We start from the raw sequence: 24590 nt of genomic DNA, 5'->3' as shown, positions 1-24590 counted from the left end.
GAATCAGATTGTATCACTCTTCTGCTTAAAAGCCATTTCCATCAGGGTAAAATACAAGCTCCAAACCAAAGCCTAGATTACCTTTCATAAAGATGTGGCTCTGTCAACCTTTTTGCCAGCCAATTCCTACCTCTCTAACCCTTGCTCCCCTCTGATCCAGCCACATCAGCTCCTGTCAGTGCCTGGAACAGGTTCTCCCTGCTGTTACCTCTGCCCAAGAGGCTCTTCCCCAAGGTCTCTAAATGGATAGGTCCTTCTCATCATTCAAATCCAAGAGGAATGTGATCTTCTAGAAAGGTCTTCTCTGACCAGTATAGCTAGTACAACTACTACTATGCCCAAATCAACACTCTACCACATTACCCTACTTTATTTCTTATAGCATTTATCACTATCAGAAATTACATCCTTTATTTGTTCTTTTAGTTTCTCTATGACCCCACTAGTGTGTAAGATGCATGAAAGTAGGGACTTTGTCTGTTATTCACAGTCATTTTTGAATCTCCAGTGCCTTTCACAGGGTAGGCTCTTGATAAATTTTTCTGAATGAATAAATGACAGCAGCTGAAAAAACTATTTTATTTTACTTTTTTAAAATTTTATTTTATTTAAATTCAACTTAGTTAACATATACTGTATTATTAGTTTCAGAGGTAGAGTTCAGTGATTTATCAGCCTTATACAATACCCAGTCAGTGCTCATTATATCACATGCCCTTAATGCCCATCGCCCAGTTACCCCATCCCTCCCCCACCTCCCCTCCAGCAACCCTCAGTCCCTTTCCTATAGTTAAGAGTGTCTTATGGTTTGTCTCTCTCTCTGGTTTCATATTTTATTTTTTATTTTTCCCTCCCTTCCCCTATGGTCCTCTGTTTTGTTTCTTAAAATCCACACATGAGTGAAATCATATGACAATTGTCTTTCTCCAACTGACTTACTTTGCTTAGCATAATACCCTCTAGTTCCATCCAGGTCGTTGCAAATGGAAAGATTTCTTTTTTTGATGGCTGAGTAGTATTCCATTGTATATTTATACACCACATCTTCTTTATCCATTCATCCATCGATGGACGCCTGGGCTCTTTCCACAGTTTGGCTATTGTGGATATTGCTGCTATAAACACTGGGGTGCAGGTGCCCCTTTGGATCACTATATTTATATCCTTTGGGTAAATACCTAGCAGTGCAATTGTGGGGTAATAGGGAAGCTCCATTTTTAACTTTGAGGAACCTCCATACTATCTTCCAGAGTGGCTATACCAGCTTGCATTCCCACCAACAGTGTAAGAGGGTTCCCCTGTCTCCACATCCTTGCCAACATTAGTTGTTTCCTGACTTGTTAGTTTTAGCCATTCTGACTGGTGTGAGGTGGTATCCACTGTAGTTTTAATTTGTATTTCCCTGACGCCAAGTGACGTGGAGCATTTTTTCATGTGTCTGTTTGTCATTTGTATGTGGTCTTTGGAGAAATGTCTGTTTATGTTGAAAGGACTATTTTAGACAGTGTCTAGGGACTGTCCCCCTGAGGAAGCAGTACACGAGTTAAGAATGGAATGAAAAATATGAATGAATGAATTCTTCACATAATTTAGAAGCTAACCTACCTATTTCCCAGAACCAGGCATTCTCCCTTCAGGGCTGGGTTTATTGTTTTTGCCCTGGATCCTTGGGCCTATGATAACACCATCAGCCTCCTTTCCTGGCCCTTCTCAACAGCCACCTGCTGCCCAGAGATAGGAAGGTATCTTAATGTGACTGACTGGAAGGATGGCTAAAATGGTGAATTTTATGTGTCAATTGACTGAGCCATGGGATGCCCAGATATTTGGTCAAACATCATTCTGGGTATTTCTATGAGGATGTTTCTGGATGAGATTAATATGAATGGGTCTCATCCAATCAGGTGAAGCCCTAAATAGAACAAAAAGACTCTCATCCCAGAATAAGAATCTCTCCTACCCGATTGCCTTCATACTGGGATATCAGTTTTCCCCTGCCTTCAAAATGAAACATCAGCTCCTCCCAGGTCTGGAGCATGCCAGCTTTCAGATTGGAAACATATCATTGGCTTTCCTGGCCCTCAAGCCTTCAGACTCCTGGGTCTCTAGCTTGCAGATCTTGGGACTTATCAGCCTCCATAATTGTATGAGCCAGTTCCTTATAATAAGAAAGTAAATTATATATATAACACTTTTACTGGGACTTTAATTCCCCACCTTGTTTCTTAAAAAAAAAAAAGATACAACTTTTCTAGATGATTCAATATTATACTCATAAACTTGCACCATTGTAGGTATGGCAATCTAGCTTTGTGGCTATAGTTTTCCTGTCTCTTCCTTTAAGCTCAGAATGTCCTCCATCATTCCTATGTCTGCTAATCTGGTATGTCCTTAAAAATCAGAAATCTAGGGGCACCTGGGTGGTACAAGTCAGTTGAGCATCTGACCCCTGATTTTGGCTCGGGTCATGAACTCAGGGTCATGAGATCAAGCCCCTGTCAGACTCCAGGCTCAATGGGGAATTCTATTTGAGATTCTCTCCCTCAGCCCCTCCCCCGCTTGTGCTTGTTCTCTCTCTCACTCTCTCTCAAATAAATAAGTAAATATTTTTAAAAAATCAGAAATCTAAACTTGTTTAAAATAATGTGAAGAACACAATATTGAAGAAGAACAAAGTTGAAGGACTGACACTATCCAACCTTAAGACACACTATAAAACTACAGTAATCAAAACACTATGATATTGGTGAAAGAAAAGACAAACAGACCAATGGAACAGAACAGAGAGCCCAGAAATAAACTCACATAAATACAGTCATCTGAGCTTTGACAAAGGAGCAAAGGCAATACAATGGAGCATAGTCTCTTCAACAAAAGATGCTGTAATAACTGGACATCCACATGCAAAAGAAAATGAATCTAGACACAAACCTTACACCCTTCACAAAAATTAGGGGTGCCTGGGTGGCTCAGTCGTTAAGCGTCTGCCTTCGACTCAGGGCGTGATCCCAGAGTCCTGGGATCGAGCCCCACATCAGGCTCCTCCACGGGAAGCCTGCTTCTTCCTCTCCCACTCCCCCTGCTAGTGTTCCCTCTCTCGCTGGCCGTCTCTCTCTGTGTCAAATAAATAAATAAATAAAATCTTTAAAAAAAAATTAACTCAAAATGGATCTTAGAACTAAATGTTTGTGTTCATAGACATAAAATTCCTAAAAAATAACATAGGAGAAAACCTAAATGACCTTGGGTACAGTGATGCCTTTTTAGATACAATACCAAAGACATAATCTGTGATAGGATTGATAAAACTTGGCTTCATTAAAATCAAAAACTTCTGCTCTGCAAAGATAATATGAAGAAAATTAGAAGACAAGACACAGACTGGGAGAAAAAGGCATATCTGATGAAGGATGTTTATCCTAAATATACAAAGAACTCTTAAAACTCAACAATAAGAAAATAACTTGATTTAACGGTGAGCCAAAGGGGCACCTGGGTGGCTCAGTCATTTAAGTGACCGACTCTTGACCTCAGCTCAGGTCTTAATCTCAGGATGGTGGTTCAAGCCCCACGCTGGGCTCCACACTGGGCATGGAGCCTACTTAAAAATTAAAAAATAAACAAATAAATAAAGCCAACACCCTCCCCCCTCACCTCCTCCTTTCTCCAAAAAGAAGGGAAAAAAATTAAAAAATTAAAATGAGCCAAAAACCTGAACAGACACCTCACCAAAGAATACATAGAGATAGCAAATAAAAATATGAAAAGATGACATCATATGTCATCAGGGAAATGCATTTTGAAACAACAATGAGATACCTTTAAATATGTACATTAGAATGGCCAAAATCTAAAACACTGACAGCACCAAATGCTGGCCAGGATGTAAAGCAACAGAAACTTCTTCATTGTTGGTGGGAATGCAAACTGGTACAGCCACTTTGAAAGGCAGTTTGGCAGTTTCTTACAAAACTCAATACGTACAATCCAGTAATCATGCTCCTTGGTATTTACCCAAAGAAGTTGAATACTTATGTCCACATAAAAACCTGCACATGGATGTTTATAGCAGCTTTATTCGTAATTGCCAAAACCTGGAAATGATCAAGATGTGCTTCAGCAGGTGAATGGATAAACCGTGGTATCCAGACAATGGAATATTATTCAGTGCTAAGAAGAAATGAGCTATCAAGCTATGAAAAGACATGGAGAGGCCTTAAATGTACATTATTAGGTGAAAAGAGACAATCTGGAAAGGCTACACACTGTAGATTCCAAGTTTATGGCATTCTAGAAGAGACAAAATACGGAAATAATAAAAAGAAAAGCAGTTGCCAGGGCTAGGAGCAGAGAAAGATGAGGAAGCGGAGCACAGAGGACTTTCAGGGCAGTGAAAATACTTGGAATGATACTGTAATGGGGGTGATACGTCATTATACATTTGTCCAAACCCATAGAATGCACAACACCAACAATGAACGCTAAGGTCAACTCTGGTGAAAAGTTTTACCATTCTGGGAAGTGATGTTGATGATGGGGGAGGCTATGCATGTATGGAGGCAGTGGGTACCTGGGAAATCTCCGTACCTCTCTTTCAGTCTTGTTGTAAATGTACAACTGCTCCTTAAAAAGACTTCAAAAAATTAAGTCCTTAATAATAATAAAAATAATAATAAAAATATGCTAAAGTTCCAAAAGCCCTTGGTGGGAAGAGCAGAAGTACAATGTACTTTCTTGCCAGGTGGGGGCTGTGACAGCTCTATGGAACTGCTCAGAGGCTTTTTCTCTGATTTCTACCTAAAATTGTTCATAAAACTTCAACCTTCAGATTGGTATGGCATTGTCAGCAATTGGTTTTGCCCAAACCATGGGATTCCTAATACCAAGCACTTGTATCATTTCATAAAAATTAAATAAATAAATAATACAAAATTAAAGTAAATAAGTAAATTCTTTAAATAATAAAAAATAAAAGAGTGTGTTGTCCACACTATTCAGTACTTTATTTTTTCACTCGCAATAAGCCTTTTCTGTGAATAAGTTTCGTCACTGGGTTATTAACAACATCAAACTTCCCAAAACATGTCAATTCAGAGCCAAAGCTTACAGGCTAGAAAAATTAAAGGTTCTGATGTGAACCAAATATTGACCAAACCAAACCAAAACAAAACATAACAAAACAAACCTTATGCCCAGCACTAAAAACATCTGCTTTGTTTATGTACCTAAAACATCATCTTGTATTGCTCTTCCAGAAGGTCTGTGAAGTGACCAGTAACAGTACAGTGCAAGGTTGAGGGAAAGAATTTCACTGCAAACATAAGCAAACAGCAAATGTCACATGAATTACCAGTGTTCAGAGGAGAAATTCCGCCTGTGGCTATAAAGGTTGATCTCTCTCTTCCTGTTCTCAGGGTATGTTGAGAATATAATGATTCATAGATTAGAGCCTGCCACAGTGGCCTGGCCTTGAATTTTACAATGTTTTACATGGACCAAAAAAAATCTCACGTTCACTAAATGCCTTCCCATGACACTTATGACCACAGGTTCCCTTTCAGGCAAGTAAGAATCCAAGATATCAATCTGTGTGGCAAAAGGGGAAAAAGGTTTAAGGGCACTTCTGTTCATATCTTGGCAAGAATTGCCAAACTATAGTCACAGTTGGGGACTAAAATGTCAAATTTCTTGCATCTCAGGTAACAGCCCTGTTTATTAAATAACTAGCAGGGCTCAAATTTGAGGCTTCTTTCCAAACAGGTCTGAGAAGCATCAGTGATAATAAATGTAAGTGACAGTAAATCAGCACTGGCTATCCTTTTGGGGAATGTATACATCTCGTCACTACCATTTCTGTTTCTGGGGAACTTAGAAGAAGAACTTAATTGGTATTTCAAGGTTTCTGTTTGGGTCAACCATGAACAAGAAAGAATAGGAATGAGAGAGAGACAGAGAGACAGAGAGGCCACCCGGAACGTGAGCTGGGAGCCTGATAAGAGCTTCCCCAGTCATGCCATCTGGTGTGTCCTGGCACTTGTCATCCAAATTGCTGTTCTCCCGAACAAATTTAGTTTCCCCCAGATAGTTCAGCCTAAATGAGCTCATACTGTCTATCTGACACCTGTCAAAAGAAGAGTGAAAGATTTCTCTAAGCCCTGAATCAAAGAAGAGAGGGAGGCAGAGAGAGAGAGAGGTGAGCAGGAGCAAGGAAGAGGGCAAGGAGATGGGCTATGTGCAGAGCAGAAGCAGCTCTTTCTTGGAGGGCCAGCATATTTTTATCTTCACCTATCAACCTCATGCCAGAAGGTGGGAAAAGAAGGAAAAGGGACCACTTCCGATCGTATTTGCTGAGAAAAAATATGACTGAACACATGAAATATGAAAATAGTACAAACTACCTTAACTCCCACCTTGTATCATGGTTTGTTTTGTTGTTGTTGTTGTTGTTTTTTATTCTGTTTGTTTTGTGTGGTGCTTTGTTTTGTTTTGAGTTCAGAAAGAAAGCAACAGCAGTGGAGAAATCTGATCTGCTTTTGACAGCACGACCAATGCTCTTTTTCCATCCCAGCTGGAGCAGGATTCAGTAACAGGCAAGGGCAAGTGGAGGAGTGATTTCATTAACTCAGTCTTGATTTTGAGGTTTGCATATCTGCAGATCTGTTTCTTCCTCCCTAGGTCTTGGGGAGCTGCCAAAATGGGCAAAAGAACTGATGGTAATGGATTGAAGCTGCCACAGGGCAAATCTCTGGAAGGGAAGCTGTCATAAATAGTTGCCAGGAGGATACTGCCTGTGCCTTTGTCTTTCAAGTTGTAAGGTAACAGGGAATCAAATTTAGAAACTGTTATTTGCCACAAGAAGATACTGAATAAAGAGAAGGAGGAAAGAGACAAGACAGACGGGTAGGAAACAAATGAGCCTCACGGAAATACAACCAAGATGTCTTTCAAAATCCACCTTCCAAAGCAGAGGGTCCAAGACTGCAGAGGCCTCCTCGATGTCATTACTGCAGGTGTTAGGACATTTGTTGGTAGTTTTCTATCTTTTATTCTCCCAGCTTGGTCTCAGTTGGAACACACCGTTTGGTCTCTTTTGCAACCTTTAGTAACATGATCTTCCAAAAACCTTATCTATGTATTTTTTTTCTTTATTTCTAGTTCAATTATATCAAGACTATTAGTTCTTAAACTGGAAAACAGATAAGCAAAAAAACCTTTTCCAAAATGTCCTATGATACAATCTTGATCGAGTGACTCAAATTTAAAATGTGTTTCAAGCTTCCTGCTTCCCAAGACTCTTGCTAAGGTTCAACTGAGATGATAGACAGAAGCACAAATACTTAAAAGCTGCTGAATATATGTGAGCTCTTTTCTCTTCCTCTCTCTGAATTAAGAGATTACTAGAATTTATAGCAGAAAATCCAGATCCGTAATGGGCAGTATATAAGCATATGTCCGTAAACTTACGTTTTCTCGGAGAAATTATTCCAATTAAGATAAAAATCAGCATAATATCACAATGCCTAGTTGGGGTATTTATGAGCACCAGAGTTCCTTTCAAAAAATAGTCCAATTGAGCAGTATTTTAAATACACCATGGTGCTATGGATACAGCTGGTGCTAAGCAACGTGAGGCACGTAAGCAGTGAAGATCTATTTCACAGCTTCCTTCCTTAGCAGGAGAAGGGGTGACATTTTGTCGGCCTCGCCTCCCTGGAGATTAAAAACCAAGCACCAGAGAAGGCCAGGCAGCTGACAAATAGGCTCTTCCCCCACTGAGGAAAGGAAAACACAAAGCCTGTGGAAAGCTTACCTCTTGACAAGGTGAGTTTCCATTTCATGTGAGAATGTTCACGATACAGTTCACTTTGCTGAAAGTCCTATTGAAATGAGCAACGCCATGTGGCATTTCAGAAGCACACTGGGTATGCTAACTCTTAAAAACATCAATTGGAGTGGGTGGGAGGAGGAACCCCACAGTGATTAAATCAATGCATGCCTAAATCAATGTACTCATAATCCCAGGAGGTTGGGTGTAGTCTAATAGAGATCTGCCTAGGAGACTTGAGAGAAAGGAAACGTGGTATCGGAAGCTAAAAGACATGTGCCCTTGTTCTGCCATTAACTAGCTGAGTGACCTCAGCCCCAAATTCCTCATCTGTACAATGAAGGGGTGGAGTAGATGTTCTCTAAGCATTCACCCAGCTCTAACATTTTTGAAATCTAGATTCTAAAAGGAAGTAGAAGTAGGAAGAAGATGCGTGTAAGAATTCCAAGTGCCAAACCACTAAAAACTGAAAAGTCCACCAAAATATGTATAGTGGTGAGAAGGAGGAGGATGGTGTTAACTACATCTGTGGATGCCTTACTAGGAGCCCAGCACTGGTCTACGCACTTGACAGGTGTCAACTCTTGTAATCCACTCTGACTTCCTTTCTGTCATACTTCCCATCACACCGGACAACGCTGGAATGTTCACAGGCATTCTGAGGGTCCAGCCAAGAGGAAGGTGATTTGGGGTTGTACTAGCTTGGGTTTATGGGACTGTATTTATGCAATGCATAGTTGTCATTTCCATCCTGAAATGGCTCCCGGGACTACTGGTGTCATAATACAAAGGAGCAGGGCCAGAGGCCAGCTCGTGCTAAGAACTATCCTGCAACAGCTGGCAATGAAAGTAGGGAGATAGTGGTAGAGACCCAGATGCTGGTCACTAGGAAAATTCTTCCAATTATCAAATCGTAAACTGCAAATGAATGATTCAGTTCTCATCTATGCTTACTTTTTTTAAAAAAGACTTTATTTTATTGTATTTATTTGAGAGAAAGAGAGGGTTGGGGGAGGAAAAGAGGGAGAGGGACAGACTCCCCACTGAGCAGGGAGCCTGATAGGCGCACTCGATCCCAGGATCCCAGGATTCGAGCCAAAGGCAGATGCTTCAGGGACTGAGCCACCCAGGTGCCCGTCATCTATGCTTACTTAAAAAGGAAGTTCTTTCCTGCCAAGAACAGATTCAATAATTCAGCATATATTATGAACACAAGTTCTAATTTTATATTTTACCTTTCCTTTTTGAGGAAGTCATGTACAATGGAATTTAACAGAATTTCTGTGTTTGTGAGGGGCAAACCTGTAGTTGTACCACAAACAGTGAGTGCACATTCAAAATCACATGATTTATGTGTGTCAACAATATTGGGTCTCATGGTAGCATATATAACATATTTGTCCTAATCAAGTCTGTCAATACCAGACAAAAGACATACAAAAACCATGATTTACTGAGAGAAAGAGGTGTACTTTTCCATGGTGAACAACCTCTTGGATTATTTAGGAATATGAATAGTGAAGAGTTAATCACCTTGAAAAAAGATTGAAATTTCTTATTGATTTGACACAAAATATTGACAGATATAAAGATAACAGAAAGTTGTAAGATGCCACTAAAGAGGAAATAGACACAAAACTCATTCAAATGTGGTCAATTCATTGTCACTGTACAAGAAAGGGTATAATGTCCTGAAATCTTACTGCTCATACATGGAAGAAACTTAACAGCAGCTTTCCAAAATTGGACACAATCCTAAAAATGTATACGGTATTACCAATAAAAAGCTGTAAACCTGAAATAAACTTTCCCAAACTATCAATAATAAAAACTACATCTCTATCCACTGTGCTGGAGGAAAGACTGAATTCTCTTTTTATTTTCTCTCTGGAAAATGTAATACAAAAGCATTGTCATATGAAAAGCAATCAAAGTGTAGGCAAGCAAAAAACCTAGAAAAAATACATAAGCTTGACAGGTAGTTATTTAACAAAAACATTATGATATTTTTCTGAATTTTGTTATGTTTGTGTTATTTGGCAGCTTTCTTAAATTTGTAATTTGTTATAATTTTTTGTTATTCTAAGTGTTGATTTTTATATCAAAATTTTTATTTGTACCTCCATATTCTTATTCTTAAAGAGGCCCCCAAATTATGTAAGAGCCTAGTCCTATAAAACTTCGATCCTCCCCAGTCCAAAATATGCCAGACACTTAATAAATGCTTACTGAATGAATAAAATTGGAAAATGTTAAAAATTAAATTTTTCTCCTAGATGTCAAATATGTAATTTATGGAACAGCAACCAGGGTGGCAACTGACATTCATTCAGCTTTTAAACTATCACCGTTGACCTGCTAACCAAGGCTGATTACCCTTTCACAACCACTGATGATGCGGGAGAGGTGGAGTGGGTAGATAATTTACAGTGTTCTGTTCTCCACCCCAGAAATTAGGTAACCTCCTCCCAAAGAAGCATCCTTCCAGGCCTCTGCAAACCCACACTGAGACACTTATTTCTCCTGGAAAGGGCTCTTGGAAAACACACTCCTCAACATCAGCTCTGCAGGGCAAAAAAGGAAAAAAAAAATGTAGAGAAAATCAGAAGTAATTGCTAGATTTAAGATTCTGCTCATTTATTTTAACAATTAACAGCAATTAGGTATGGGGCAAAGGATCTTCATTTGCATATGGTATACACTGTAATGGTAAACTCTAAAAATAACTTCAGGACTTATTACTCCAAAGCTCATGCTGCTAATGAGAAAGTTCAGAGGAAATGGTATTGATTACACCCCGCTAATTAGTTGACTTATCTGAGATAGCCTGGGTTCCCTTAGATATAAAAGGTGAATTCCTTCCACTGCTTCAAATATTCAAGCTTACTGTAAAATACTAACTTTCACATGTATTAAGCACTTCGAAATTTTTGATGCTTTGTCAAAAAGAATAATGACTGTAATGAATTTTAATACATACAGTTTTAAAAATCCATGGAGTGATACTCAAAAACAGTAAGAGGAGGAAAAAGGTGAAAGCTCCTCTTTACGAAAGCAGGCCAATTAATAAACGTGAGAGGAATCACTGAATTAGAAAAACATTTGCCACCAGCAATGTAATGACTGATTCAGACAAGAATCATTAACATCTGCTACCTTTTCATCAGGGGAAATTTTATTGGGGGACTTAAGAGTCACAAAATCTCAAAGCATCTCACCATAATTACAAGGTATTCCCCCTAGAAATGTGAAAAGTAGCTTCCAATGAAGAAATCCAGAGATACTGCCTTAGACAAGTGATCACATCCAGGCTCACTAAGAAAGAAAACTGACATTATTTGCTTCTTTATGTGATGCAATAGGAGGGATGTAACATTATCCATATAGGATTCTTGCCAAAAATAATTAATCTGAATCTAATAATGAGGAAATAACAATTCCAAACTGAGAGACATTGTGCAAAACAGCTGCCTGTATTCTTCAAAAATGTCAGTGTCGTAAAGTATTAAAAAGGCTAGGTAAGAGTTCAGATTAAAGGAGACTAAAGATACAGGACAACTAAATGTTAAGGACGTCCTTGATTGGATTCTGAAATTGGAAGAAAAAAAAAGCAGGGACATTACCGAGAGCGAGGAACAACTGGAGCAATCTGCATATGGATAAACTTCGCATTATGTAACAATGTAAATTTCATAGGTATGATGAGAGTGACAACACTGCATTATGTTAGAGAAGGTTCTTGTTCTCCTGAAATACATGCTAATGTATTTCTGGGTGAGGTGTCTTCATGGCTACACCTACCTCACTTTCATATGATTCAGAAAAGGAGAAAGAGAGAGCAAATGTGACAAAATATTAAATAATAAATGTTGATGAAGGGTATATGAGTGAACACAGAAAGCAACTGATAAATTAGAATTCACTAACTTTAAAACTTTTCCTCATCAAAGACTGTTAAACCAAAAAACAAAACAAAACAACAAAAACAAGGAATAGGCAAGACGTCAACTGTGAGAAAATATTTGCAAAACATATATCTGATAATGCACTTGTATCTAGAATAAATGAAAAACTCCTACTACTCAATAATTTAAAAACAATCCAGTTGGGATGGCTGGGTGGCTCAGTTGGTTAAGTGTCTGCCTTTGGCTCAAGTCATGATCTCAAGGTCCTGGGATCAAGCCCCACATCAGGTTCGTTGCTCAGCGGGGAGTCTGCTTCTCCTTCTCCCTCTGCCCCTCTCCCCAGCTCATGTGCCTGCCTTCTCTCTCTCTCTAATAAATAAATCAAATATTTTTTAAAAAATCCTGTTATAAAAGGGGGAAAAAGACAGGAGCAGACTCTTTCACAAAAGATGATTCAAAAATGACCAACTGTCATGTGAAAGAGTGCTTAACATCATTAGTCATAAGGGAAATGAAAATCAACATTTCAATGAGGTACCAGCACACCCCCACTAGAACGGCTAAAATTAAACAGACTGACAACACAAATTTTGGTGAGAATGTGGAGCAGCCTGAACTTTCACACAGGGCTGGTGGGAAAGTAAAATGGTACCACCTCTCTGGAAAAAGTTAGGCAATTTCTTATAAAAAGTTTATGAGTCATTTAATATTCTTTCAATTTTTAGCATAGATTGATATCACTCCCCCCAAAAAAAAGTTGGGGAAAAAAATCTGTGATACTTTCGAATGTGGCTTCAGAAAACAGACATGATTCAGTATGTATCTATTTCTGGTGGGTTCTCTATTCTTTTGATCTTAGATGATTTCTTTAAATAATTACTCACTCACAAATTTCTCTCGTCAGTACCTGTCAGTGTCAGGCAATCTCCTGTGTACTGAAAATATAACAGGGTAGAAGAAGGATGCAATCCAGTCCTCATGGAATTTATATTCTCATGGGGACAAACATATTAAACAAGTAATAATAGGTAGATAGACAAAAGTTACCAAATGTTATTAGGATTCTGAGCATACATAAGAGGTACTAGGTAAGAGAATTTGAGGGAAAATGCTACTCTACTTGGGATGGTCAGGAAAGGACTTTCAGGAAAAAAAAAACAACCTTTCAGTTGAGATCTATAAATTGAAAGGAAGTCAACCATAGAAAAAGCTAGGGAAACAGAATTCCAGACAAAGGAGGTCAATGAGTACAAAGGCCCTGAGGTGGAAAATAGCTTGGATAGCATTTAAAATAGAAACTTGCTGCATCTCCATCAGCTGGCCACCAATCGCTGGTCTGAGTCACCACAGCTTTAACACTTACATGCGAGAATAATTTCAAGCATTCAGTGTGAGGCCAGAGTGGGGAGAAAAGACAAAGAGCAGTTTTAAGCCAAAGACTGAAGGAGACAAGAGTAGTTCCTGAAATCAGGAGATAATCAGAACCAAGGTCTCTGGAGCCCACACTGTAGAGAATTCTGGAGTTCTGCTTTTTAAGATAAGTTAGTTCAGATCAAGCTACCTGCTCTGTCCTATCGTGACGTAATGATGACAATGACAATAGTGACCATGATCAAAATAAGATGTCAATTATAATTCACTGAGTGCTTCCCATGTATGAGGTCCCATGTCTAGTGCTTGATCTCATTCCATTCTGCTGACAACTCTAGAGGTAAACAGTATTCGCCCCACATTACAGATGAGGATACAGGCTCCCAGTGGTTCGGTAGTATATGTAAGGTCAGCCACACAACCTCTAAGTGGCCGAACCTGCATTTGAATCCAGGTCTGTCTGATTCCAAACCCCACAGTATACACTGTCAGCTTTGTTAGCCTCCAAAATTTCCCTAGTAGTACCTTCTGGTTGGCACTTTCTCCAGAAGGCTAAAGAAGCCAACAGGTCATTTGGATGCAAGAGGAGTCAAAGAGTTGTCTTTAGCTTTCATGAGAGAGAGAGAACAAAAGCACCTGCAACAGTGAAAGACTGACTAGAGGCTACTCAGAAGTCTTCTGATTCATATCCTACACTAGGCAGTTTTCAAAGGGAACTGCATAAGCAAACAACATTGTCATAATCCTGAAACCTGAATTCAAAATGCATTAATTTCTTTTTGCCACTAGAGATTCAGGAAAACATGCCACGGTGATGTGATTCTTAAGCTTGTGCTTTTCAATAATCAGAAAGCTGGAAAATAGAAGGTGAACATTTATATACATTTTAAAATTATGAATGCAAAATAGCAGCCAAGAACAAATTTTTATATCAAGGTTATAAGCAGATGAAAAATGACAGTCAGTACTAGGAATGTAAACAGACCATTAATTATAGCAGCCTCACAAAGCACCATAGTAATATGCAGTTTGCAATACTTTACCAAAATTTACATAACTATATAGTCTCCTCTCAGATTCCAGAGATTCTATTTTTGATAAGTAGCAATTCAAAAGGTTAGTCACCTCATCTATAGTATTATTCAACTTCTATGAATGTGAAATGGTGACACCTTGAATTCACATGTTAGCAAACTAGATAGGCTGCCCCTTACTCTTTATTCATTCATTCCAGCACTACTGTGTGCCAGGCCTTGAGCATGGCCCCGGGGACACGACGATGACAAAGACACACAGTATGCCCCCAGGAGAACTTCCAGTCCAGAGACAGAAACAGACTAGCAAACACGTCACCCAGAATTTGGACAAACTAAACAGGTGGAGATCAAAATGACAATATGGTGCTAGGTTGCAGAGTGCAGAGGGCTGCAATGACAACAGTAATAGCAAATAAGTTATTTTTTTCTCCTCCCTCCCTCCTTTCTTCCTTTCCTTTTCTTCCTCCTTGCCTCTGTCACTGCCCTCCTGTCCTTCCTCTTTTTGTCAATAAGTATATCCAGTCATTATTTAACAAGACTATACGACATTAGCACTTTACATGTATGTAAAACTATGTGTCAGGCAATACCAACATCTCATTTAAAACCTCACAAAACACCAGGAAGAAAGTAGTTATTTCCTCCCACTTTACAGATGAAACTGAGGCACAGAGTTTACAGTTTGCCAAGGTCACACATCTGGCAAATGGCTAACAAAGATTCCAGAAGTGGGGGTGGGGTCAGGAGTCATTGCCCGATCCTATTCATTATAAGGAAGTATGCCTGTCACACCACCTGAAGCAATAATAAGATTTCAGTGATTAAAGAACATTTTGGAATTTCTAACAAAGGCCTTCTAAAAAGAATCTGCCTTTCAAAATCAGAGAGAGAGGAAAGAAAAGGATGATGAGAAGAAAAAAAAAAAAATGCTGCGTTCAGTGCGGGTCTTCTCTGGTTTCCCCCCTTGGGAGCACAGTGGCCCTCCACCTGCAGGAATGATGAGAACTGGCATTCTGCTTGATTACTGTGCATCTGTTATAAGCCTCAGAGCAAATGAAGCAAAAACAACGTAAGGCAGGAAAAGAACCTACTAATGGAGGCTGGCCCAGTTGCCTGGTTTTGAGTCACGGTGGTATGTATCTTCCTTATTTTGTAATCCCCAGCAGGCACATATGACCCCCAAATTGCAACGATATTTCAAAACAATTTAAATCAAGCTTGATAGCTAATTATATGCTAAGGTCACGCCAAAGAACCAAACCACCAGGACATCAAAAATCCAAGACGGTCTAAGTGTGAAGTAGCAGCGTTAATTTTCTCCCATTAAAAAAGCAACAGGAGGTGGGGGGACAAGCTTTTTTTACTCTCTGGGAAGAACTGGTTTTCAAAAATCATCCAAAACAGACCTCTGAAGACATTTCACCTCTGCTCGGAATGTTTTAAGCTGGCCCTCTGATTACAAAAATGTTCATGTTAGATCTCATCAAGATGCTTTCTTAAGATGAAGAATGTTTTATAAATTGTAATGGCTTTAATCAGAGCCTTCTTTGAAGCTATTTAACTCTACCATGTAGCCCAACCACCGCTTCAATTAAGTCATTTATCGACTCTGTATTAATTAAGTATCATTATAGGGATTGATTTATAGACTTTTTCACAGCTCTCTCACCAGATGGTATAACATTCTCCCTCTCCGACGCTCCATAAACATCACCTGGATTCACTCATCTTTCTCTCTCTCTCCAGCTGAATGTTTAATCAGATCTTAGCCATCCTCAAACTGGATTGCTGCTCTTCCTCCCTCCTCTTCACTATCTTCTATTAACACGGTACATGAAGGCCAAGTGATATAAAACATAAACCAGGAGAATTTACAAAGCAAGTTCTAGCAACAACTCATCACCACCTCCATGCACTCTTACCCAGCGTGATGATGCAATTCTCACAGTGAAGTGGAGGGAAGCCTTTTGCTTCCTTAGCTGATTAAAACTTACAGTCTGTTCAAATATCTGGGGCAATGGAGAAAATAACTAGGAAAGAAAACGTGTATTTGGCAATGGGAGTACAACAGACAATTTGGCCTCAGTAGAGTTACCTTCTGAATTGCGTTTTACTTGGGCTAATATAAAAATTACTTTGCATTCTTGAGCTCGCATGTTGAAAAGGCAGGAGGCAGGAGTCCCAAGGTGTGCTGCATTGCAAGGAAGCCAGCCTAGAATTTTAAATTGCCTTGGGTGATCCAAAAAGTAGATAATAGAGAAATGGAAATGCTTACCTGTTCCCTGTTTTTTTCTTACAAAATATAAAAGCCAGGTTAATGGAGCTTCCCACAGTTGCCTTAAACTCAAAATGTCTAAAAACCAAGCTGCTCATGTTGCCAGCAATCAGCTCTGTCTCCTGACCCCTCACACTTCTCATCATTCTCCAGTCACCAAGCTAGGTGGAGGGAAACTGGGAAACTTCCACAAACTGGAAAGGGTAAATCCCATCAACTAAACAGACTTGGTGGCTTATCCAATCCGTTGGCCTCCCTTATGGAACATACTAGATGTTGCCATATCTGGTTTTTCTCTAAAAACCACAAACTCCTATTTCTATGTAATTCTCATGATTTTTAAATATTGGGCTGAACTGAACGCAGATTCATCCCACGGTTTTTGATTCTTGCCTTACAGTAAATTTCGACCCTTCCTCATGTTCCTCTTCAAATACAACCAAGTACTGATCACTTGTCCACACTGTCCCTCTCTGCTGTCTCTCACTTTCCATTCCCACTGCCATCACTGATGCCCTCATTATTTCACATTTACATTATTAGAGCACTATCCTGGCTTTCCTTCTCACAGCAGGCTATGCAGTCACCAGATTAATCTCTCTGAAACAGTAGTTCCCAAATTTTAACATGCATCAGAATCACCTGAAGGGCTAATTAAACCACAAGCCCCATCCCCAGGCTTTTTGAATTTAATGGGTCTCAGGTGGGGCCTGATAATTTGCATATCAACAAGCTCCCAGGTGAGGTTGATGACAGTGTTCCAGAGACCATCTTTAGAGAAACATTGCTCTAAAACATCACCCCCCCAACTCTACCACATTCAATGATTCCCCATTTTCTCCACATAAAACTCAAAACTCCCCAATTTGATAGTCTGGATTCTTCATAACCTGGTCTCTTCCATTCACCCCCAAATTACATTTCCCTGATCTCCTATGAAAGCTTCTGGCCCCAGCATACTGGTCAACTTACGTTTTACCCAAGTACATCATGCATTCCCACCTTGATCATGTATAGAATGTCTTTACACCCCCATTCTCTTGCTCAAGTTCAACTTCTTTGTTGAGTATACCCAAAATCTACATCCTCTATGTAGCCAGCCCTAATCAGATTTCTGCTATCCCTTTAGACTCCAAAGCATTGGCTCTTCAGGTTGCTTGGTGCAATCCAAAGGGCATAGAATTTAGAACCAGAGACTCTAGTTATGAATCCTAGTTCTTTCATTAGCTGTGTAACTTGATTATTTAAGCATTCTGAACCTGTTTCTCTTTCAGTAAAAGAGCTACCAATTATCTGCCTCTATCAGATTGCGTAAAGAATTAATTGAAACAAACTATTTAAGCCTTCAGAGATGCATAGTACAAAGTAGTTGCTAAATAAATGTTCATTTCTTTCCTTCATTCCTTTTCCCATCACTCATTTAGCACTAAATATAAAAAGAGATTACATTAGTTTTATATTTTAAGCTTACCCTCCTATCTTTTAGCCAGATAGAATATTTCTGAGAGACAAAAAACATGTCTAATTCATTTTAATAACCCTACAGCTTGGTAACTTCTGAGCACTGGTAAGCTCTCAATAAATATTTACTAAAAAATTAATTAATCTGGGAAATAATGTAAGACAAATAGTTCCTCTGCAGAACTTAAATTAAAAATTATATTTATCCTTGGGGCGCCTGGGTGGCACAGTGGTTAAGTGTCTGCCTTTGGGTCAGGGTGTGATCCCGGCGTTTCGGGATTGAGCCCCACATCAGGCTCCTCTGCTATGAGCCTGCTTCTTCCTCTCCCACTCCCCCTGCTTGTGTTCCCTCTCTCGCTGGCTGTCTCTATCTCTGTTGAATAAATAAATAAAATCTTTTTAAAAAATTATATTTATCCTTAAAATATCCTCCTATGACAAAGGCAAAAGGTATTTTACATACAGAAAACCTAAAAAAGATCTAATGAGAGTTTATACTTAATGGTGAACAAAAGAAAAGTCACCATAAAAAGCATCTCTTTGAAAAAAAAGAAAAGAAAAAAATCTCTTTGAAGTATTTGAGCACAAGAATACTAATAATGGCAATACAGAGAAATGACGACAATGAGCCTGGAGATATTGAAGGCAACAAGTAATGGACATTTTACAGATGCTTCTTAAAGACATCTGTCATGTAACCATGTGACTGTTGTATTTCCAAAATGGCTGACAAATACTGTTAACTGCACTGCAAACTGGTCAAATACAATTTCTGCCCTTTAGCAGATTCTCTGATTTTGAAGCTGAACAGAAACTAATTACAATTTATATTCTGTTCTCTAGTGTTGCTGATCTCTATGCTACTCCTAAACGGAATCCTGTGTCACCACCCCCATAGAACTATGTGTGAAATGTCTGCTAGAGAGAAGGGAGTGGTTTTAATCAATTAGCAATTCAAAACATCACTGTTCATGAATGTTGTGGCAGAAAAAAGATACAGTCTGGCTTATAGGGCACCTGGATATCTTCCTTAAATACAGAGCAAAGTGCTCTAAAAATTCAAGTTGTTTTGAGCTTACTATACGGAGCCCACGCGGTTTGGTCAGAGAGCACTTAGAATCTGGCCACCTGGTTTGTCATAAAAGACCTGCCATGACTGACTATACAATTCCAAACAAGTTCATTCCTTCGACAGAACAGTTCCTGAGTGACTATTATGTAACAAACATACTAGATGATGGAGATATAGAAGTTTTAAATATATATAAATATATATTTAAATATATTAAATATAATATTAAATATACACATATATTTTTTCATGTTCTTCTGGAACTTAGAGTGGAGTCAGGTGATTCGGATGGACTGGACAGTTTACCTTTCACTGAGGGCATAAGGGCTGACCAAATTTTCCAGCCTCCACATAACTTCATTCTGGCCAGTGAGACGTAAGTAGAAGTGAGCTGTGCCTGTCCAGACCTGGCCATGGAAAACCTCCTGTTTGATTTCCGACTTTCTCTATCTTCTTACTTGCCAGCTGGAAGCAAAAGAGGACTCTGAGGTCTTAGAGGTGATGGTGTCACAAATGGAAGGGAGCAGAAGGCCACCTGCTGAACACCCTCTTGGAACCATTATGTGAGCAGTCAACTCCTATTGTGTTAAGTGACTAAGATCTGTAATTGTTACAACAGTTGGTGTTCCCTACCACACCACGAACCACAACTACCTATGAGACATTATTATACACAGTATGCAAAGGAAGATGTGGGAATACCAGAAAGAGGCGGCTCGCCTGGGCTGGAGTTAAGTATCAGGAGGGCCCCCCAGAAAAAGAAACACTTATGATGAATCTTGAAGGATAGTATGAGGCAGTGAGGAAGAGGCTAGAAGGCTGCAAGAGAGAAAGCATATGCAAAGTCATGAAACCTTGAGGAAACGTGGTGCATCGGGAAAGTGTGACTCCTGACCACTAGAATGCGGAGTGATGCTGGGAAATGGAGCTATTCAATATGTGTTTGTTGAAATGACTAGTAAAGAGCAGAACCTAGGAGACATACTAATTATCAGAAATAAGGGCAGAGAAAAAAAAGTACTCAAGAACCATCTAACTTAAAAGGCAAAACAGATGACAGACACTCTCTTCCCTGAGGGAGGAAATGCAGGATGAAGAGGTAAAAAGATGAGTTCAGTTTTGAAGAAAACAGAAGTGGAGATAGCTATGGAACATCCGAAAGATGTATCAGGAGGTGTTGGGATGTAAGGGCCTAGGGCTCAGGCAGCAGGACGGGAAGGAGAGGTGGGTCTGAAAAGTGTCACAGCAGAGATGGTGGCTGAAGCCACAAGCATGACAGGACTGCTCAGGTAGAATGTTCAGAGTGAGAAGCCAGGGAGACAGAAAAGGAAGAGGGAAAGTGGGAAAGAGGGAAAGGGTGAGAGCAAGAAAGAGAAAAAGAATATGAGAAAGAAGTCTTAGAAGCCAAAGAGAAGAGATATTTAGGAGGCAGTCAACAGTGACAAAAGCTTCAGAGAGGGGAACTAAGATGATGGCCTGAAAAATGTCGGTTATACTTGACAACTAGGCCTGCTCTTCGTGACTTTCATAGGTTCCATTTCAATACTGGCAAAGCCAGATTAAAATGGTCTGCGGAGGGGCGCCTGGGTGGCACAGCGGTTAGGCGTCTGCCTTCGGCTCAGGGCGTGATCCCGGCGTTATGGGATCCGAGCCCCACATCAGGCTCCTCTGCTGTGAGACTGCTTCTTCCTCTCCCACTCCCCCTGCTTGTGTCCTCTCTCGCTGGCTGTCTCTATCTCTGTCGAATAAATAAATAAAAATCTTTAAAAAAATAAATAAATAAAAAATAAATAAATAAAATGGTCTGCAGAGTGAATGACGGATAAAGAATTAGAGACAGGAACATAAAATACTCTTTAAGGAAAGTTAGCTCTAAGGAACAACTAGCTACAAGTGGACAAAGAGGCAGAGTCTGTTTCACTTTGGTTTTATTTTTCAGGATGTCAGACTTAAACATGGTAATATGTGGAATTCTCCGAACTTTTATTTCTCTATCTGTAAAATGGGAATAATAATGTCCCTTTTGCTTGGTCCACTAAGTTGTCATAACAAGTAAGATGACACATGTGAAAGATTCTGAAGTAGTATGTAAAGGGCAATGTTATTATGTATTTATAAATGTCAAAAATACAAAGTTATGAGTCAGGAGTCCAGTGAAATATCATTAGCTATAAAAATCAATGAAAAATTATAATCCGTCTAGATCTAGAAATATGAAGAAAAAGAAAAATGCCTTTTTAATATACACTATAAGTCACTGACCCCAAATATTAGAAGCTAACAATAGATGTCTACATCTTATGCTGGGCAAAATTTTTCTGGGCCTCCTAGGTTATAGCCTTGGTTTCCAGATGTCTTCATTATACCAGCAAAAAAATGCCAATTAACCCTGGCAGATTGCAGTATGCTAAGTCATTTGGGAGTTTATTAGTCTTTTGAGTAGTAGTTCTTAAATAAACATTTTTGGCAATCACCCAGTTTCACAAAGCAATAGTCTAACTCCGTAATTTAGATCTCATGACCAGTGAAACCATGGCGAATGGCCACAGCTTGCTGAGGAGTATGTTATTTTAAGGGGCAATTGAGGTATTCTGGGAAGTAAGCTAGCCAGTTTAGGACTTCCCTTCTGGAAAGATTAACCATCCAAAAGAATATGGTCCAATGATTATTTCACTAGTCCCCAAACCTTTAGACTCTACAAAGAACATTATTTTAGCACTATGACATCAGTGGAACTAGTTTCTCTCTTATAAAACTTTTAAAAGTGGTTTTAACATGTCCCATCTTCCTCCCTGGGAAGATATCTTATCCACATAAAAGAAAAATGTCCCTTTCCTTTTTTTCTCGTGCTTTTGGACAACTCCCTTCTGACTTGGTTTCCTATTTGCTGGTATCCCCTCTCTTATATTATTTTCAAGGATGCAGGGTGCTAATTAAGATCAAGCAGCTTTGTCTCCAGCTCCAAACAAAAATTGTGTAGAATAAATAAACTTTTCTTTACAACAGATACTAATCTGATCTTGAAACCCAAAAAAACCCTATTTGCAAGTGTTTCTTTATGCCGTGTTCTCTTTTTTTTATCTTTGGGAGCTCAGACTATGACTAGAATGGTGCTTCTTTTATCCATGTTTATATCCATCAAATACTTCACCCTTAATGAGTGACACTACCATATGTAGCATTAAACTAGGCCAAATGTCTACAGGTCAAGTCTTAGAACTTTTATCCACTGCAATGCTAAATTTTATCCTAAGACTGAGGGTCAATAAAGCACTTCACAAGTACCTCAATCAGAACTACAAAGAAAAAGACGAAACTTATGTTGCCCTTAAATGCCACAAAATACTTACACAGACCTTTGCAGAAAATCAAGTATCTTTCATAAGTGCATCTCATTTATTCTCAAAGTAACATTGTAAATTTATAATTCTTCATCATTACTGATTCACAGAGGAGGATGCCAAGACCCAAGGAGTTTAAGAACATTCCCAAGGCCACAAATGTGTTCAGGAGCAGAACCAGGTCTACATCCCAGATCCTCTGCTTCCTCCTCCTTTCCACTATACCACAGACAACTCCCATCACGTTCCCCACTTTATTTTTATTTCACTTCTCTAGCAACAATGGGAAAAGGCCTGGCTTCCTCTGAAGTCATTAGGAATCTTTGATGAAACACAGACGTGAATTCAGTTCTCCCTCCAATGAAAATACATAACATATTGGTTACATAAGGAATGTTATGGGGTCATCGTGGATGTGGAAAGCTTTTTAAAAGAATGTACAAATAATGCTTGGAATCCTAAAAAGGCCAAAGAAGATGTTGCAAACAAATGACCAAATATGGAATGGGGGAAAATTCTGTAAACAATCAGTATTTTCATTTGAATGGTTTGTTTTTATTTCATAAGGGCCCCTCTTCTATGGACAATCCTGTTTTTTTAAAGAATTTCAAATGACCAACCTGTAGACAGAGAAGGAAGCCACTGAACGAATCAGGGATGCCAAAGCCCCGACTTTGGCAGCTTCCACTGCCCCCTGGACCCGGTACTGCACTGTCTTCGAGTAGTTGACGTAAGGCTGATTATAAACAACAATCTTCCCTCTTGCTTCTCGGGCCCTTCTCTGCAGTTCCTCGAAAGAGGTCACCACCAGAACTTCTGCCGTAATGCCTGCAAATAAAAGTCATACAGGATTAACTTACGGTTTCCGACCATCCAGGTTGAATTGGCACACAAAAGGTCATACATGCTTTATCTGCTACATCTGACAAACTAGTCTGAGGACATCAAAGTCTTATAATGATTTGCCATGGGAGAAAGACAGCAGAGGTTAGCCAGTTTCCCAAGAGAGAGAAAAGGCATTCAAAATAATATGACATATGACTCAGAAGGTTTTCAACTCACTTGACCAGCTGGTACTAAATCACAAATTACTTGAAAAGATAGCTTTTTACCCCTTCTTTCCCACTCTAAGAAGTCATGAGTTTCACAGAATGACACTAATTATTTATAAAGAAAATGCACTTCAGAAAGCTCCCATTGGGATTAATGAAACACATACTTATCTTTTTATAAAATTATTTTGATATGTTGTTAAATAACCTTCATGGACAGCATACAAAGAATGGCAGTTCATGACGAATGTTCTTAGAAGCCAAGAATCTTCAAAAATCCAACTTTAGACAAATAGTTAATGTAACCTCTATCAAGAACTACAAAAAGTCAGCTTGTTTTCTTTCCTCCTTTATACACAACAGTCTTAAAGAATATGAAAACTTCCCATGCTTCTCGACTTAAAGTACTTGTCCATCCCCAAAACTCATCGCTATTCTCCAGATAAAACTTCTGAAGATGTTGTGTAATTGTCCCATAATCCTGTTGTCTCATTTAGAAGAGACACGTCATCTTTCCTCCTACAAAACTGGCCCAGATCTTCCTGATTAGGGAACAGGGTTTCACAGCCTCCAAGAAGTCATTCAAAATTGCCAGACTCCTGAAGATCCAATCTGATGGAGCCGTTTGAGTGACAAGGAGAAGATATTCAGCATCAAAGGCCAGGTGCAGTGACCAAAACTATGAAAAGAAAGTGGCCGGCGCCTACTGTTTTGTGGCTTTAGCCATGCAGTCATGAAAAACGTCAGTAAAAACTGAAGTATCAACATGTATTTGGCATGCTTCCTTAATCTTGCAAAATAGAGAACTAGGTTTTTCTGGAAGGTTAACAGATGTCATTAAAATATTAACTGTTACTTGAAAAATCCTTTGAAAAAGCACTGCAGGTATGAGCGAATTCTTGCTTTCAATACAGGCCTCATTGTAATGGACCCTTTGGGCTGGCTCCACTCCTCCTTCTGGTTCCCCTTTCTGGACTCAATTTGTACTTTTACTTTAAAGTGACTGGCTACAGATCTATAAGCATGTCTCCACCAACATTCAGAATTCAGAATTTAATTTATAATCTAAAAAAAAAAAGCAATGTACAATTATAAAAAGGAAGCCACTGGCTTTTCTACATGATAAATAAATACATATAAACATACAAGTAAGAGTTCAGCTAGACAGACTTTGAGATTCATAACTTTCTGAAACCTACCTTAATACTTGATTAGTGTTACTGTTGGTATAATACAAGAATTTTGTTGATG

General features: G+C 39.1%; 1 protein-coding gene across 3 annotated transcripts in view; it reads right to left on the bottom strand.

The window, feature by feature from the left end:
* Window positions 1–24590, bottom strand: part of CPQ (carboxypeptidase Q) — a 346647-nt gene that overhangs the window by 277691 nt on the left and 44366 nt on the right. For all 3 annotated transcript variants that reach the window (XR_004627851.1, XM_034668345.1, XM_034668346.1), the window contains exon 2: window positions 22908–23115. Coding sequence is in view for 2 of the 3 variants with exons in the window: in XM_034668345.1 (XP_034524236.1) it covers window positions 22908–23115 (208 nt within the window). In the remaining variant the exon portion in view is untranslated. The remainder of the gene's footprint in view (window positions 1–22907; window positions 23116–24590) is intronic.

The sequence above is a fragment of the Ailuropoda melanoleuca genome, chromosome 9, assembly GCF_002007445.2.
Source record: "Ailuropoda melanoleuca isolate Jingjing chromosome 9, ASM200744v2, whole genome shotgun sequence".
Taxonomy (NCBI): Eukaryota; Metazoa; Chordata; class Mammalia; order Carnivora; family Ursidae; genus Ailuropoda; species Ailuropoda melanoleuca.
The sequence above is the reverse complement of the archived record's forward strand: the minus strand, read 5'-3'. Positions and strand labels throughout refer to the sequence as shown.